Source organism: Dermacentor variabilis, chromosome 6 (assembly GCF_050947875.1).
Source record: "Dermacentor variabilis isolate Ectoservices chromosome 6, ASM5094787v1, whole genome shotgun sequence".
Taxonomy (NCBI): domain Eukaryota; kingdom Metazoa; phylum Arthropoda; class Arachnida; order Ixodida; family Ixodidae; genus Dermacentor; species Dermacentor variabilis.
The window spans coordinates 100,880,501-100,898,716 of record NC_134573.1 but is presented as its reverse complement, the minus strand read 5'-3'; the positions used below and the strand labels follow the sequence as shown (position 1 = coordinate 100,898,716).

At 47.8% G+C, this 18,216-nt stretch overlaps 1 protein-coding gene across 2 annotated transcripts; it reads right to left on the bottom strand.

Moving 5' to 3' along the window:
* Window positions 1–347: 347 nt before the first annotated feature.
* Window positions 348–16,608, bottom strand: LOC142584294 (3'-5' RNA nuclease TATDN2-like). Of its 2 annotated transcripts, XM_075694438.1 has the most exons (5): window positions 16,323–16,608; window positions 4,744–5,032; window positions 3,323–3,449; window positions 2,597–2,809; window positions 348–1,321 (listed from the first exon to the last, which is right to left on the bottom strand). In XM_075694438.1, the coding sequence occupies exons 4-5, from the start codon at window positions 2,738–2,740 to the stop codon at window positions 1,184–1,186; spliced, it is 282 nt and encodes a 93-aa protein (XP_075550553.1). In that variant the 5' UTR covers window positions 2,741–2,809; window positions 3,323–3,449; window positions 4,744–5,032; window positions 16,323–16,608; the 3' UTR covers window positions 348–1,183. The 2 variants fall into 2 exon arrangements, with proteins under 2 accessions (XP_075550553.1, XP_075550554.1); XM_075694439.1 differs by lacking the exons at window positions 4,744–5,032; window positions 16,323–16,608 and adding an exon at window positions 3,825–4,031.
* Window positions 16,609–18,216: the final 1,608 nt, after the last annotated feature.

The window sequence follows — 18,216 nt, the reverse complement described above, 5'->3', positions numbered from 1 at the left end:
GTATGTAGCGGCCATTTAGTACCAGTATTCGGGCTGTTCAAACGATGCTCGGAGGGAGGCCGGTGGCTCCCTGGGCCGTTGTAGCAGGATGGAGGACGCTGGGGTTGCCATTGTGGTTGTTTCCATGGCCTTGATTTCAATGGCCTTCGCGAGAAAGAGGTCCATGATCCGTCAGAAATTCTTGCGGCCTCTGGCTAGCTCGCAGGTCCGTGGCGACGTTGGTGCTGCATTCGCGGTTCGGGCTTGGATCACGGCTTTGTCGAGGCGTCCGGTATGTGAACGCAAATCACCTCCACCAGATGCCATGTTGTAGTGACGGAGAACAGCACAATAGCAAAATCTGACTCACGAAAATAACTCTTTATTAGGCGAATCTGTGCGCAGAAAAAACAAGCAACAGTCAAGCACAACGATTGCGGCGAGCACAGTGGCGATCGTAGAAAAATCTGAACAACGGGTCAAGCGCGTCGGCTTTTATACATGAGCCGTCGATGGTTCCAGCTTAATCGCTGGTTGCCGCGTTACTTCCAGAAAGTACTACACAATTCGCGTCGCGTATACAATCAGAGTACACGGGGTTTGATAACAACAGACAAGTGACAGAACCATGCATAACTTTGAGAAACTTCCAATATCCAAGCGCGTGCTTGCTCCAAGCGACAACATTTAGCATTTGTTAGCCGATGAGAAGTGGTTGCGGAGAAACAAACAGGTAAATGCCAATATGCACTTTATTCGCTGGTCTTCCCTAGCACTACCAAGGTTGCTAGGTAACATTCACGAGCTTGGAACATTTTGCAGAATACTACCTTAAAACGTAAACTATTACTCGCGAGTCTGCAACAGCGCTGACAGAATCAAAGCCGTATTACATAGGCACATAACGTTTAAGACACCGGCTCCCAGTCAGGTTGGGGTTGAAGCTTGTATCAGATAACCTGTTCAACGCGAAAAATGACTGGCCAAGGCGTTCGGCTACTCAACGTGAGGTCACGCCTAAGCACGTAAAAGAGGCTCAAAATGAGTCTAGAAGCTTTTCTAGCATAAATCTGATCACAACAAGTCGCATCCCTGTTCTCAAAAAAATTGTACTCTGGATATGGCCCAGTAAATTTTTGCGGGCATTGCTTCAATCGAAATTGCACATGAAAGAAGCTAAAAGACTTGCTCATTCGCCGTCGCCTTAAATGCGGTAGATCTTCCGCGAATTTTGCCGGACAGTGTCGAGGATGTCTTCAAAGGGGAACCTGCACACTTTGGACAGAGTGGTGGCCACGTGGATGACCATCCCTGGATGTGACTGCGTGAGGCGGCCGGACTCCTGCAGAATGGAAGCAAGTATACGCAAAACGTTACTCCAATTCGGATGCTTTTTTTTTTTTCAGTTCCCACGCGGTGTAACAGCAGAGGAGTGCAATTCTCAGAGTAGTAGACTTCAGTAACATGAATACAGAAAATTATATCACCGATAGACTATACGCTTTATAGTCGTGGCGAACCATCGGATAAAAGTAACGGGCCGCCTAAGTGCAAACACGGTCCCACCTTTCAAAGTACACGTAACACACAATCTTCCGTTGTAGGTACTTCTTAGTGCGCCGTCCATGTCCCTATCTTTCTTGCCTTTGAAGATTTCCCCCTCCACACTGAAATGTCATTGTTACTTGATTGTGACGCATATCTGCTTTTCACCTCTGCCAGAAATAGCCCGTGCAATTCACTGAAATAAAATGGACTCGGGACTAACATTCACTAAAACTTCTTGCGCTAGAATTGGTGGCAAGAGAATCTTAGCGAATCATTATGCGGGGCACATCATTAGCGAAGCTGGACATTATCTCTGGGTATTGTCTGCAGGTGAAGCCCTTCCTGCGTTTAGGAGTCTCGGGCATTCATAGCGTAGCATCTTCGAGTTGCAAAGGGAGAACCTGAGCAACATCTAGTAAGGGAGAGACAGCAAATGATAAAATGCAGGGATGTTAACCAGGACTGAGCCCGGTTGGCTACCCTACACAGCGGAAAGGGGAGGGAAAGATTAAAAGAAGAGAAATTCCACTGGGGATATCGATCGCTCACTCACTCAGTCCGGATCACAGACGGTGACTCACTCGGGTAGCTTCATCAAAGCAGCGCTTTTGTGCCCTTTTGTAGCTGCGATATAACATGTATCAAAATTTTCGTTCCGTAATCCAACATAACGCGTAGGTCGCATCACAATTAACTGTTCAGAAAGAATGTGGGTACGATCAGCGAATAAATTCGCGATATGTAGTAGCGCCCCTGCGCACTAACTTGTTATGATGAGTTTGCGTGAACTTAATGCGAAAACAGTGAAATTTTATTGAGCGAGGGATCTCGTAGCTTTACCTATAACACGCTACAGCAACAGCTATGTGGTCGCAGGTGAAAATTGCTAAAAAGCTAGGAACAACCTGCATTCGTCAGTACGTTCTCATTACCGAAATAACCACGACTGGAGTTCGAGGAATAAAAAAAAAAAAACTTATTGCAAGAGCGGAGTCGTGACACCGCGTGTACGCAGGGCTGCTTTAGTTGGCCGATAAGAATAGTTGGTGATGATACAATTCACGCGTACGCTTTTCGGGAGCAAGTACGGAGCGTCCGTCTCCAGCAGCAGACGATCGAGGGGAACCCTGCAGGCGACCTCAGCAACAGCACTAGCATTGGAAAACTCCAGAAGTGGAGTCACCCCGAGGCACAGGTTGGGGAACGTGTCCATGCACAGCTGCGCCTCGGTCCAGTCTCCCGTGAAGCAGTGGCGATGGTTGGGCCAGTCAGCAGGCACCACCTGATTTTGTGAGAACATAGCAAGAGTGAGCTTGCACTGACACGAATGACGCTACGCTCGCGTGGGTGTCACGTGACTACCCAAGAGAACCCATCGTGAAGATGAAATTGCTGCTGAGGACACGCACGTAAAAGAATGAGCTTCTTGCTTTGTTGCATTAAAGAGAACTGGCCCCAGTTATATTTAAGCAGAACGGAGGCCTGCGTAAAACCAGCACCAAACCCACCGTTAACTTCAATCAGTAGATCTTAGTAACGCTACATGCAACAGCAATAATGAACCCCATTGTTGTGGATGTTTTGTTAAAATGAAAAAAGGACACATTTAGGCGCCATTTTTATTGGGGTGAGTTTCTGCAGACTATCTGCACAATATAACGAAGCACGAGGAGGCCCGTTGAGACCCCTGACGTCAAGTGAAAACTTCACGGCTAAGAGTTAGAAGTTACACTGTCAGTTGTGTCCCTATGATTAAGTGAAGCTGATAAGCAGCGTTACGAAGAATCCATCTTACCTCCTCCAGGATTCGCAGGGTGTCCAGTGAGGAATCCCTCGAGTGGATTACAAGGGGCAGACGATCATTCCTTGCAAGCTGTAGCTGCCGCCGTTAGATGCGTTCTTGCATCTGGTGATCGCACTGCCTGCAACGACCAAAGATTAAGGTAAGCGACTGACTCATGTGAAAGACGAACCCCCCCCCCCCCCCACTCAAATAAATACCGTTTGTTTTTATTTTTCGTGGTCTCTGATGCACTTCAACGCAACCCAACGAGCGCGATCGTCGAAACACGCTTGGATAACATTCACTAATCGGTCTCCTAACAAGGAATCACAACAAGTGCGAATACAATTTAGCATTCTGAAGCCAACCCAAATGCGCTCACAGGCATACAATAACATAAAAGCTGCGACGAGGGATTGAACAACGCTTCCCTAACCTCCGAACGCCGTAATATTCTATAAAATGAATTTCATTGGCTGCTAAGACAAACTACAGGAAAAAAAAAACCACTCACATGCATAGGTCTATCTCCGTAATTGCCGCCTATGGTATATGTATGACAGAGAGCATTCAATCGGCGGAGAAGCCGAGGCCTATTTCTCCCAAGGCGACGACGCTTCGCTGTTCGAGCGTCGCGATCATGTCTTCCTCGTCGCAGAGTCGGGCCACGTGCGGGCGACATCCAAAGGCTCCGCACGCTCCTTCCTCGCATAGGAGTCCCTGCCACGCGTGGAGCTGCGCAGAGTGAAAAACAACGGTGTCAAATACAACCACTGAGATGTGCGAATATAAGAAATGTGCGAAACAAGGAGAAAGGCGACTAACCGAAGGGCCCGATTTTCATGAAGCATATCACAAGAAGCCAAAAAACGTTGACACCAAGGACAACATAGGGGAAATTACTTGTGCTTACTAAATGAAGTAAAGAAATGGTAAAGCATTGTAAATGAAAGCGGATTTAAAAAAACAATTTGCCGCAGGTGCGATGTTCTATCAATTGGGCTATCAATTCTATCAAAGTAGCCCCAGAGTTCTGTTAGAGTGTAAGTGAACACACGCACATTTGCCATCATTTTGTTCTACAATGATGAAAAATAGAGAAAGATGGAGGCATACCTCGAACATATCCTGTAAGTTAGGTAATATTCTTCTTGTAATGTGTGGCAACGATTTATACGTGTAGTTTAAATAGTCATTACCACAGTTCAGAATCGTAAAACTACGTGCCAGAAGAATAAATCGGCACAAGGAACTTTCGTATTATGGCTAATGTTTACGTGGCAATGGCCCCCCAACACAGGAACTTGCCACATCTATTAAAGCGAGCACGTTATCACCACTTGATTAGCGATAAGAGGTCGGTAGTAGGGATAACGTGCCCTCACCATATAAAGGAAGACTATCCCTATAACAGGTTTTTAAAAAAATAGTACCTTCTTGAAAGCGGCTGGGTCGCAGAAGATGGCCGCGCATCCATGGTAGCATTTGGCGAATGTAGACCGCTTCTTCCTCCGAAACTGGGCGTAAGATCCACGGTGTCCTGTTTTCCAGAAAAGAAAGTCCAGGTGGCAATGTATCTATTAGGCCCACTTTGGAGAAGAGCGCGTGAGGCCACTCTCCGGTGGCGTCAGCGTGGGTGAGAGATCCCGGTCTTCGAGGGTGAAGGTCCTGGGATGACTGTCCTTTGGCAGCTAGACATCGCTGAGCACGGGAGTTGGTGTCCTGTAGGCAAAGCAAAAAAATACCTTAATTTCTTTCTCATTTTACTTAGGAAGAGTTTGAGACAGATATACTGTCTTACACACTCTTGTGTTTCATGTACAAATAACAAAAATAAAGTAAAATGGCGTTAGTAACTTTTGAGGCATAGACGTTTGAATGGAACGGGATGCTTCGAAATAAGCACTGCGGCATGTATTGATCTAGGTATTAAGGAACACCTTACAGGCTGCCAAGAAAAGATGGGAAACTCCGCTTACATCGACGTAAAGCAAGCATTGTTGAAAAATAAATGGAAGTAAAAAAAAAAACATTCATCGCCGAAAACAATAGCACGCAACATAAGAACAGTCACATCTGGAAACAACGAAAACACGGGAGAAAGTATACGCAAGAAAAGTAATATTTACAATATTACACGAAGATCGTTGCATTACAGGGTAAGCGTGCAAAAGGGACAAAAGCCACATCAAATTTTGCATAACAGCAATGCAAAATGAAAAAAAAAACAAAACAAGGCAGACAAGACCCTAGATATCGTGCAGGCGAACTTCTAGTAGGCTTAGCGAACGCGCCGAGTCCTCAACTTTACGCACTTAAACATCGCAATGCATGATAAACTAGAAGTTCAGAGATAATGAAATAATGTTGATCACTATTATATCACCCACTCAGCGATGGGTATCCATTTGCTAACGTCTTCGCAATAAAATTCTAAACACGCCAGCCAGTTTCCTATCCGTCCTTAAAATGTTTTCCTGCCAAGTAATGTTTCTATATCTCGAGATAAAAAGTAATATCTGAAAGAAAAAGCACGCATGAACAAATTAAGTTCATCCTCTTCTAGCCTTCGTGGCGCTCCACAAGCTCCGCAATCTAACGATCGCATTCTACTTTTTTAGGTTATCTTCGCGACTATCAATCAGAAAGCTAAGACTAACCTTTGAATAACTGGGCAGCGCTCGCAGGCGGTGTCAGGTTACCGTTGCAAGCGCGATTGCAGAACCTCCACGAGTCTGTGGCGTCTCCGAAAAAGAACACATGCTAGTCGGTCGCGCACTCTCGACAAATCGCGCCCAAAAAACTGGGAGCGAATGTCGCTGAAAGGAAGACAGCGAAAATACAGACAGGAAAGAGGCGAATGGGAGAGGGGATGGAGCTTAGCAAGGTATCCCCATCGCTCTTCTCCGTCCTTTGGGGACAGCGGTCTATCGAATGCCTGGAATGTAGAGAGGAGAAACAGGGCTCTGCACCCTTGCACGTGATTGTAGAGAGCGTGAAGACCTGCTCGTCAGGTCTCCGACAACGAACCCGAAATGTCACTGTTGATGCCACCATTGTTCTTGCCGCGCGACGTCCCGTTCTTCTCCGGGGATTGCAAACAACGCCAAAACTTTTCCTCGCCTGCTGCCGCATTGAAAAGCGCAGCAGCCAGGTATTCTTGCGGCAAACGAAGCGCACCTAATTTGGAAACTGCACGCGTGCCGTGGAAGCGTGATCCACATGTGGCCCGCAAATGGCGGTCGGTAAATGAAAAAAAAAAAGCTGTAAAACAAGTTTCATGACGTCTTTTTCACGTGAAAGTCTGCTGATCGGGCAGCTTTGCACGCCGCAGCCAATCAGCGTGCGGGAAGCGCAGTCAATTGGAAAGAGTCTAGTGGCTCGGGCGAGGGTGCGTCGGCAAAGATCTAAAGGTGTCGTCACTCTTCAGAATAAAAGGGTTTTGAGCCAAACTCGGTTGTCCTTAGCGAGCCTCAGTGCGTTCATTCAGCGGACTCGTCGCGGCCCCTCGCGACAGCCGCGGTATCTACGCTACGTAGCAGACTGCAGCTACATACAACTGTAATGCGTAAGCGCAGCGTTTGCATTGTGCAAAAAAAAAAAAGAAAGGGGAGCTTGAGTAGGCGCGCACGCTCATACGCTCTAGTCTGGCAGTCTGGCCGTGCTACGTGGTGCTGCCGGCTTTGTCCTGCAACAGCCTGACTGGTGGCTAGTAGGCACATCCAACTACAGCGCTTTCTTTTTACTTTTTGTGCTACTATTACCGACGCTCTTGTGTGCCTTACGTTTCGTATTTGTATGAAACAACTTTATAACTTTGTTCTACACGAAATGTAATGTGCAATGTCGAGTTGTGTCGATGTACCTTATCTAGCACTTCCTGCGTGGGCCCATGTCTAGCCGAGAAGGCCAAGGGCAAAGATGAACGGCATGTACCTTTTTTTTTTTTTTTTACCATTGGTGTGAATAAGCTGGTTTGATTGGAAGCGCTATCAATACTCATTATGAAACTGCAGCGCGCACAACAAGCGAGCTTGTAAACATGTCTCTTATAATATCACGATTTTGTTTCCTCCTAAAAACAATCCGACAGACGAAATAACCTGAGCCTTTCATACAAAAAAGCGTGGCCATGTGTGCGTATGGAAGCAATATATATATTAAGTGACAAGGAATTCCTTTATGAACGCCACGCGATTGTTCAGATCGTGTACAACGTCTGTTTTTTTGTACATCTTTATATACCTGTTTTATTTTTTTGCGTAACGCACAGGCACACACGTTCCTTTACGAAAGTAAACGGAGGCGTCTCCAGTAGTACGCTCGATCTGGCATGTGGTCTGACCTTAAGTGTCGCCTGGTTTGAGGCTACTTGAGTGCTCAAAACCAGTAGAAATTGGCGAGACGCGATCGCTACGACATCAACAAGCAGGGTGGCCAAAGTTTAATTCCTACAATGCGTCCGTGGCTTAGCGTGAACGGACGAGACTGATTTTTCCCGTAAGTACGCAATTATCAAAACTGGCAAGCAGATATTCGCTCACTTCAACCGGCTTATGAAAGTGCGTCAATAAATATACACAGTAACAGCAGGAAGAAGCGCACCGATCCAAACACTCTTCGTGAGTGATGCCAGCTATTCTATAACAGTAGTCGCGTATGGGAATCTGCTATATTACGAACTGAAGCGTCCGGAAAAAGAGTGAGGAGCAGGCTGCGCTGTTGAAAAGAGCGTTTGAGAAATAGGAGGCTTCGCGATCCGATTCCGAGCTCCACGAGTCGCGCACGACTGAGAAAATTGGATTAGAATTTCCCAGCAGCGTATGGTATCCGTCGACTGTTTATTCCTGAAGCCCGAGGAGTGGTTCAGGATCCACTTAAGCATCTTGAATTGCCTGTGTCCCAATTTGCTGCGGTAGTGTTCTCGAATAACGAACAAAATTAACCGACCACGACATGCTAACGTAGTGCTTTATGTGTTTATAACGGTACATCTAAACTCGAAAGCAGCATTTAAGAGCACAAGGATTACAAAACTTGGAACTTATGTCAACCAGCTACACAGAGTTCAAACGTATGCAAGGAACTACACTAACGTTTCATTAGGGCACAGTAAACGCGCGCCTGCGTGACTAAAAATAAAAGTGCTTAGCCTTGTCTTAGTTAAAGGTGGACGCGAGTGCCATAGGGCAAGCTCGGTGTCATAAGCAAAGAAGGTGACTGCAGATACTGCTCACTGCCGGCAATAACGTAAGGGCACAAAACTAAGGGTGGTCAAAGCCGTCAGGATCAGGAGGAAAAACAAGAGGTCAAAGTTAGAGAACTTAACCAGACTACACATAACCCGATTAGGTGTCCGGTAGGCTACTCTGCACAGGGCGTGGCATGAGGACCGAAAAGAAAAGAAGAAAACCTTAATGAAAAGGGGAACGCATCAGTTTACACATTCTTTACTTTTTCAATGTGTCCCACAATCAGGATTTGCTATGGAATTGAGCTGCAATAAATGTGAACCGCCGTGCCTTCGCATGCCAATCGTATATCGGCGTGTTCCTGCAGAACACAAGCGAGACCCGCAAATGTTCAGCGGGCGTAGTAGCGTTTTGCTGGAACGGCGCAAAAGCGACAGGTTGAGATTCAGTAGTCACATTAGGTTTAAAAACGCAGACAATAACCAGCCATCTTGCGCTTCAGTCCAACTTTAGCGAACGGGATTCGATCTACGAGGTCAAGTATCAGTTGAAGTGGGTCACAGTGCCGCCCAAGATGCGAAAACTAATGCTGGACAATGCAATTCAAGCATAGTGTGTTGTATTTCTCTGTTCGCAGACCACATCAATTGAAAGTACAGTACCGAACTAGGGAGGAAGCACAAGTACGAATTGTGCCAATGTGCCATAAATCTAGCGCACAGGAATACCGCGTCAGTCTCCGAAAGCTTTATCGCATGCTGAAACGGCACGTCTGAAATAAATTGACATTAACGAAATAGCAACGGCTCACACGCAGGCAGTGCTGGCACAAAGTGAGCGAACAGTGACGCAGTATGCAGGGAAGGTTGAATGCGCCATTTCGCAACAACCAGCACCGCGGCTGCACTCTCAGCTGCGTAGCGTACACGTGATCGACGCTGTGTGCGATGAGACGAAAGAATCACGGTGAAGTGTACAAGGTTGCTTACGCTACCATTCCTAATGTCTTGAGTGGTTCGAGGAACGAGTACGGAAATAACTTGCACACCAGAACGTGCGGGAGTCTAGGAGACGGTATAATGCATTGCTCGCGTGTTCCCCTTATATGTGTATCTGCGGAAAATCACGCGCATAGAGAGAAGTCATGAGTTCCTATAGGCTGGGTAAGCCCTTGGAGGGTAACTGCCGTACATGTACAGCGATGGAAACAAATCGCAAGTGGTCATGGCCGTACACATCTATGCGGTGACGGATGAACGTCTTAACACACACAAAAAAAAGGGGCGGGGGGGGGGGAAGAAAAAGAAATGCCGTGTTAAACGAAGCGCCCCTCCGGGATTCGCATACTTTTAGATAAGAATTCTGAACGTGCGACCGCGCCTTTGCTTCCGCGAAAACCAATTTTTTTTTTTTCGCGGAAGCTTTATGCTGGCGGCCTGCGTAGTAGTTTGCCCTATAGTTGAGACAGACTTCTATAGTTCGCTGCCGCATATGCTCACAGCCGCACTAGCGCACTGTATAATCGCCAGTCTCGCGAGTTGCATTCCTCGGCAGAACTTGCCGCCACTTATCACTCGAAGCGCTCGCCCTCATGGCCCGTTATGTACGCATGCTGTTACTTTGTTCACAGACGGGTGCCAAACCAACCAGCGATACTGCCACGCGTGCATTGTTTCTTTTGCGAGACGCGCGATAACCGACTGAATCTTACCTATAGTAATCTAATAATTTGCGAGTGCAATTTTCTCGCTTCCTTTTTTCCGGTGGGTTCGCGCCGCTGAGTTTGCTTGTGGACGCCCACGTGGTATGACTCACGCTGGGGCCGCGCGTCCGTATTATTTAATCAACGACTTCGTTTACCGCTCTTGTGGCCCTGCGTTCGGAAGATGTCGTGATACGCTACGTACGCAAGTAGCGTGAGCAGCACGGGCAACGGTAAATACTGGCTATACGTCTTATTTAGTTACAATCAGGAAAGTAGCTCCGACAACGTATCAGGGGAAGAATGTACAGGCTGGAGTTGTCGGCATTGTAGCGCATATAGGTTTCCCCATGTCGCGAGGCAACAACCGCGAAAAGAAAGTTCGAATAAAAAATAACCAGCCTTCATTTAAAATATCCCGTGGAACCTGCTATTAAATTTCATCGATAAAAACAGACTTCAATGAGCGTCCGCAGGCCGCATCACGCGAGTAGGGTTAGTACCGCTGTCACCAGCCACTTGAAGCTGGTGCCAAGAGGCACTTTGGAGCGTCTCGTTGATTCCATAAGGCGCTATAGTGCAAACCCGCATGCTTTGTTAACAAATAAACAAAATTACGGCGGTACATATGACACGACATAGTTATACGCTTCCAGTCATTTTCGAGTTACGCTTATGCGCACTACTTCCTTACGCAAAGCGACTGCGGTCAGCCAAGTCCTGAAGCCAAGTCTAAGCTATGTCTAACCTGCAAGTGCACAATCTGGCTTACCATTACAGGGTCGGTAGTATTGGAAGAGAAGACGTTATTAGAGCAGGTTTCCATGAGGCTCTCTATGTCAAACTCGGTAACGAGTGTCAAGGACTTGGACTTGCAGGGCGAGCACACGTTAGCAGTAGGTCGGCTGCAAAAGCGCCGGCGAATAGCGCAGCGCCAGCCCCATTGCAGCATTTATACACTTACGAGGGCTGTCATGTGACGCGTAGGCTTACGTGGACCGCGGGAGCACCCCGAGTCCCCGCATACCGCACTGCTATTTGCTGAGAGTGAATAAAAATAAATCAGCTTACCGGACTCGATGCGGCACGCGTGTATACGACTGAATATATAATATGACGTCGAATTCACCAAGTACGCGAAACAGATTTTATTTTTTACTACTGACAGTGTCGTCACCATTTCGACAACGGATAGATAAACAATAAAAAGAAGCAATAGTGTTGCCCGGTGATTTATCTAAAATCGCGGTTGAAAGCTTCGTGGAAAGAGGGACCGTCTGCCGAGTTAAGTCCGGGATACATGGAGCGATTTCCTCGACGAATTTCGCACAGCAGAAAACGCCGCGTTGGTGTGACCCCCAACTTCCGCTGGCTGGGGCTAGATGGAGTGAAAAAGCGGCGGGTGCCGCCTCAGTGTGGCCAGACAAAACAAAACTGCTTTAGCCAACAGGATACGCACAAATAAAGTTTATATACCTTTGCTATTTCTTTACAACAACAAAATACACAAGAAAACCCCCAAAACTTCGTCTAAAGCTCCTTCAGTTGCATTTCATAATGTATCAGTATATGTCGTGCCTCTTCAGTGGAGAGATTGCGCTGTAAATAAGCGGTATGGTCGCGCTGTGCGTAATCGGAAAAGATTGACGTACAGACCTGTCTCCACGTTCATAATCTTTATGATCGACCCTTCTATACTATTCCACAATATGGGACGCTCCTTCACCACACAGATAAGCTTATCGTTAAATTCCACGCGATCTGCCTTTGAAGTCATGGCCATGTCGCTAACACAAAGTGCCAAGCTCGGGAACAGACAAGAGCGCGCGCGGAAAGCATGTGCCGGCGAGGAAGACGGAAGTGACGGAGGTGTTGGCCAGTGAGCCATGATTGGCTGCCCTTGCTGGCCGCTTACGGCAGCGTCCGACGACGCACGTCGAATATCTGGCGGGTCCTGATCGGCGGCGGCGGGAGTCTTTCTCGACGCCGGGCGTCGAATGCGCGCCGCCTGGCGAAAATCGCAGACTTGCCGCCGTTAAGAACTCTCCATGTATTCCGGCCTTTATACGTCACTTCACACTGCAATGACATCCGTAAGCCATGCGAACGCACGGCTTAACGTTTTCTTCATTTCCTCCAGACGATCTCCTGGTCCCCGATTCAGAGAGAACTCAAGAACCGCCTCACCTGGTGGCATCGTGGCATACGTTGGGCTACAGGCGAGCATAAGGCGTCTGTCGCATATACTTTTCTGGACTGCCACAAAACCGCTATATTTGAGATGCTCGCGTTTCGCTTTTAGCTTGAATACAGGAACTCTGAAGACGCTGTGCTCTAATTATTTGCCCATTCTCTCAATGGCGCATGGGCTGCTAACCATAAAAATAGTGCAGATGATGTCCGTCATGGTATAGTCAGTGTACGAACTTATAAAACCCACGTTAGTGCTCTACAAGGGCACGTGTAAGCAATAATATGGAGCGGAATGCCATGGAAACTGCTAGATGCCTTTTTACAGTGAAGCTGTATATGGCTATAGTCGATTAGTCCGTCCGTCCATCTGTCGCCCGTACGCCCAAAACTCCTCCGGCTCAAACACATGCGGATGCGCGAAAAAAAATTGACAGGTGCGCGATTGGCTGCGACAGTAGTAATTCCGTTGATCTCCGTCGCTGCGTAGGGCGCGTGCAGCAGTTTCTCTCCGGCTCTAAAATGGGTAGGCCACGCGTCATACGTACTGCTGAGGAGCAGGCAGCTTTCAATCAACAACGCCGCGAGCAGAACCGAGAACAGGCTCTTCTACTCCCTGTCGATGCTGCCATCCGGGAACAAGAACAGGCTCGTGCAGTCGAGCGCAAGCAGTAAATGCGTACCCAGGATCCGGCAGTCTAAGAAGCCGTCGTTTAGTGAGCCGTCAGGATTAACCCAGTGATAAACACCGTGGCCGAAGAAAGGGGGTGAACCGAGGGGCCCGATTTTTATTAAGCATGTTATAAGAAACCAACAAACATTGACACCAAGGACAACATATGAGAAATGAGCTAGTTGCAGATGTAAAGCGGTTAGTCGACTCAGAAAACTCTTGCCAGGATAGCGCCAACCACAGTAACCAGAGGGAACAGCCTAAGAAAATTGTTACAAAACTACAGAATGAACGTGCATTATTCTTTAATAACGAAGCCGTGCCTGGTCATAAAAACGTCCATGGAATAACTATAGTTCTCAACGCGCTTTAATATTGTGGCAGCGTATTTTCTTCTAGTAGTGTTAGCGCTAGCGTGAAATTGCGTACTGGCACAAGAGGCCTCCGCTTCACGACAACATTCGACATCGGTGTGCTCGACGACCCTCTTGTTCGCCTGCACCCTTCCGTTAAGCGAAGAGTATTTAATAGATTCGTCACTATACGGGGACTGTAAGTCAAGATAGCCACGACCCGGTTTCACAGACGTTTACATGATCATAGGGTTCCGGCAAAGGAATAGATCGCACGTGTGAGTTACTTCCTCTTCTGAGACTATATATATCTTGTAGAAGGCATTTCAATGTATAATTTGCTATTATGAGCATATATGTTTAGCGCTTATGCAACCAACCAACACTGTTGCCCACGTTGTAAATATAGCTATTGTTTTTCCAGGAAAGGTGCACTATAACTAGAGAATGTTATCCGTTTATTTATATGCAATGTTTGTTCCATTTATATTGTCCAGAAATAGCTCAGCACGAGCCCCTTGTGGCGTAGAACGTGCAAATCGTAAAGAGACAGAAGAAGTCAGTAGGGTTCAGCAATGGCGTTTCGCTGGCAGGCAGGACGGCCTCTCGCTTTCGGGTGGGCGCTTTTCTTTAACCCCGAAGAACCGAATCCCGTAGCCAGCAGGGAGGAGCCACACCCTGGCGTGTCTCGAGCGGACCAGCCGCGAGTCCAAGACCGCGAGTCCGTTAGTACTGATACGTTCAGAATGGACTTGCCATGGCCTGGTGCGGCGATGGCTACTAAAGCGCACAAGAAAGAACGGGTCGCACTCTTGGACGGAAACGCCGATGGCCGGAAAGGTAAGGCTTCTGTTTTCAGCGTTGTTTATAAACTTGGCGATTTCTTTGTTGCATGTCTTGCTAGGTCGCAAAGCACAGCTGGAAGAGAAGTTGCAGATGAGGACTCCCATTTCTTGTGATCTTTGTAAGTGACACCTAGTTCAAGGATGCTTGCCGCTATCTTGCACATTTGGTCACAAACGGTCAGGGGCCGAACTAGCCTCCTCGGCCTTGTGGTGGTGATGGTTTGCACTGTATACACGGTGCCAACCGTAATTTGTGCTCAAATGTTCGTCATGTGCGACTTTATCGCAGTATCTATTATATGTGCACTACAGGCGCATTTTTGCCGTCGCCGTCGCCTTGATGTTCCGTAAAAAGTTCAGGGGTGATAACACCGTCGTCGCGCGCCGTATGCTGTACGTGCGAGTGAAAGGCGCGAGGGGAGCCGACGATCGCTGCTGGGAGCTGAGGGAATTGCGCTGTATTCTGTCGCACAAAAGGGCGTGGGGGAATGGGAGGCAGGGCGGGAGTGAGGGGGGCGGCGTTGTTCTCCGCCGGAATCAGCGTATTTCGCGACCGCGCGCAAAGAGAATGGACAATCGCGGCTCCGTGGGAGGGAGGGTAGGAGGGAGGGGGGGGGGGCGGAGGGCAGCGTTTTTCTCCGGCACCAACTGCGCACTTAGGGCGGCCGCGAGCTCTCGCTCGCACCTTATCTTGAAAGCGATCTGCAGGCGGCTCATAACGTGGTGTGCTGTGTTCTCGCCGCTCCGTCTGCGTTGAAGCGATAGACCGCCCGAATGTCACTTCACTCGCGCGATTCTGCTGCCGCGCCTGCTTACGCCAGCGTTTTGACAGCGGGTGTCCGCGGTCATCGAGAGTGACGTGTTCATTTTTGCCTGTCCACGATGACACCATGCTTGTTAATTTAGTTAGTAAGCGAAAACTTCCAAGTTTATACGGCCGATAAAACCACTATCCTATCCTTGCTTCGTATAACTGTCTACTAATTTGCTATCGCAATCGACGCTTCGCCTTTTGGACGAAACTGCGACTATTTTGGCACGACCGTGCGGTGCGGCTTGCGGTGCCTGGCGACTAGAGCGTATACATCGGCCTTGACGGATGCCAACAAGCATTTCGAGAAGTAGTACGTGCAGCGCGGGTTTGGTCCGGTATGTAGAGGGAGCAATGGACTGGTCTCCCTCTGACGTTTGCTTGATGATGAAACGCCACAAGTTCACTTTGACCGAAGCGTTGCTCTGTGAAGACATGATGAATTCAGTCGCTACACTAGAAAAACGTTACCCGTAAAAAGGAAACAAATCTTCCGTTAAACAGATTCTCACAGCGCGTGGGATTCGCATACTTTTTCTTTCTACTACGCTTGCCGATGCAATCATTACGATATTCATCCATGTTCTTGTACTTACGAAAAAGTTACTCACCTAAAGTTGCAGGCAGGACACATTCGGTAGGCTATATTCAGTTAAACCTAGCTACATGGCAACTCTTTTTTTCCGTCTGGCTTTCAAGGCCATCATTGGTGTACTACCATCAATAGTTACGTAGTTGTTCCCAGAGTATTTTGCAAAACATTGCTCGAAAGGCTTAGTGGCTTCACGCCTCGAAATTATGACCAAAATTGTAAGCCCATGTCTTGGCTGCAGTTGCACTGCAAATATGCATGTCGCAGAATGAAAATCCGCGATTCCCAGCCAATATATACACACTTTGTTACTTTTAAGAAATGTGTGCAATTAGAAAAAAAAAGGCTATCCGCTAGAGTCTCCGATCCCCACGAGGTTTAAATGCGCCCCTACAATTATCCCACCTTTCATGTGCCTTATACGGGTGCGCTCACAATATTTAGATAGCGATCTAGCTGACTGTTTGAAGGTTAATGGAAGAAGAGGAAAGGAGTCACGTACTTCCTTCACTGCATCTGTACTTCCGTGCGATCTTAAACGCGGTATTAACCGTGGTTTTCTTCAGGGGTATACTATATTAGTTTCAGAGAACAACAATGATAGGCTAAACTTATTCCTTGTAAGTCAAAAAGACAAAAAAAATATTCCCCCACCTCGCAGGACGTGGCAGTGGGAACAGTGAGCCACCGTTTGCCATTCTCACGATTCCTGAAGCCGTCGAGAACGGCGCGTCCGAAGCGGACACGGCGTCCGGCGTCTCGCTGACCGTGGGCCCCGTGTCGTCACTCAGTGCCAGGCAGAGCGCCCGCTCGGACACCCGCGCGTCCGAGTGCAGCAGCCTGGCGCCGTACTGGATGCCGGACGAGATCAAGCACTACTTCCGCCACCGCCACTCGGAGGAGGACAGCAGCGGAAAGACGGACGTAGCGCTGCGCGAAATTGGCCTCGAGAGGGAGCTGCCAGCGATCGACGATAGCGACTGGTCCGGGTGAGTTGCGCCCATTGCGAGAACAAGAAGGAAACAACAAAAACGAATGCGCGCCGCTCTCAGTAGCCGTCCATTCCAGACAGCAAGATGCTACCGGTATTCATTCAAATATCAATTCGCGGGGCTCGCGGTGGTCGGAAGCAATAGAAGTTCAGAAATAAACTGTCGGTGCCTTGAACAAAGGGGGTTATGATTGAAGCACGACTAAAACAAGGAGCAAACAAACACGCTGATGTATTTCGAAACGTGTGCTGTCTTTCATCTTTGTTTACGCAATAATGTTATCACCCATAATAATGCAGGTTTAAAGCTGCTGCTAGGCAAATGGCTTCCGTTTTGGTTGACAATGTCTTAATATTCTTTCTGTGTCCATCTTGAAGCAATGGTGGGTATGACATTTCGTGTACTCCTTATGGCACTGGAAAAAAGCAGCGCACTCGGAATGTCTACCATCGTGCATTTCCTTTAAAGGAGGCATCGCATTCATGTCCCTATAATTGTGCTTTGAATTTCTCAAAATATTTCGCACTTGCACATCACCTAATAAAATACAATTGAGCGAAATAACTGCTGTTTTTTCTGCCAATGAACGCTATTGCATCTGGGGAGCGTTATTGCTTCAAGAATGAGCTTGCCTCAACATTCCCAGGAACCCTGTGATATACGACATCTAAATTTGATACCCGTATGGCCGCCATTTCGACAATCGCATTTCGCCAATTTCTCTGCAACCAGGGGAAGTTCAAAAGAGGATGTCCGCCGGACATCAGAACGGGACAGGGACATTTCTTGTACGTCCTATGGACGTCCGTTATGAATATGTAGAGGGATGGACATTCGAACTCGTGGCGGACGTACCATGGATATCCGTGGTTGATTGGGCTTTTTTTGCATTTTTCACCCAATGGAATGCGGCTGCCGCATTTGGGGTCGTACCAGCGACCTCATGCTCAGCAAAGCAACGCCGTAGCCACTGAGCTACCGCAGTGGGTAATTATGTTGCCCCATTAAAGCAAACAAGCCAATTTATCCGTCCCAATTAACGAAAATAAACCAAGGAAGACCCACCAAAACAGGCGCGCCAAAACGCAATCACCTGATGCGCTAAAGAAACGCTTGCTTCTTCAGGCTGAGAAATATTTACCCGTGCCCTAACTGTAGGCTGTTTTGACATATTGAACTGTTATATCAGCTTGAATCATATTCACGTGCTGAACGGCTACGGTACTCGTTAGCAGTGCAGCTATACCGTGACATTGGCTCAAATTTCGAAGTGAGATGAAATTTTATGGTGCTTATTGTACGATATTACAATTGATGCAGCTCCTTGCCTGGTTTCACAAAGAAAATGCCGAAGTCATGGCAGCCTCCGCTATCGCGAAATGTGTTATCCAAAATGTCACCATATATGACGTCCCCAGCACACTTTTTGGCGCCTTCAGTACCCGGCAAAGCGTGACCTTAAATAATTGCTCGAATTACTCATTGGAGGGAGCGCATTGATGAAACACCAAGGGGTGTAGATGATGGCCAATGATTCTTTCTTCCCCTGATATATT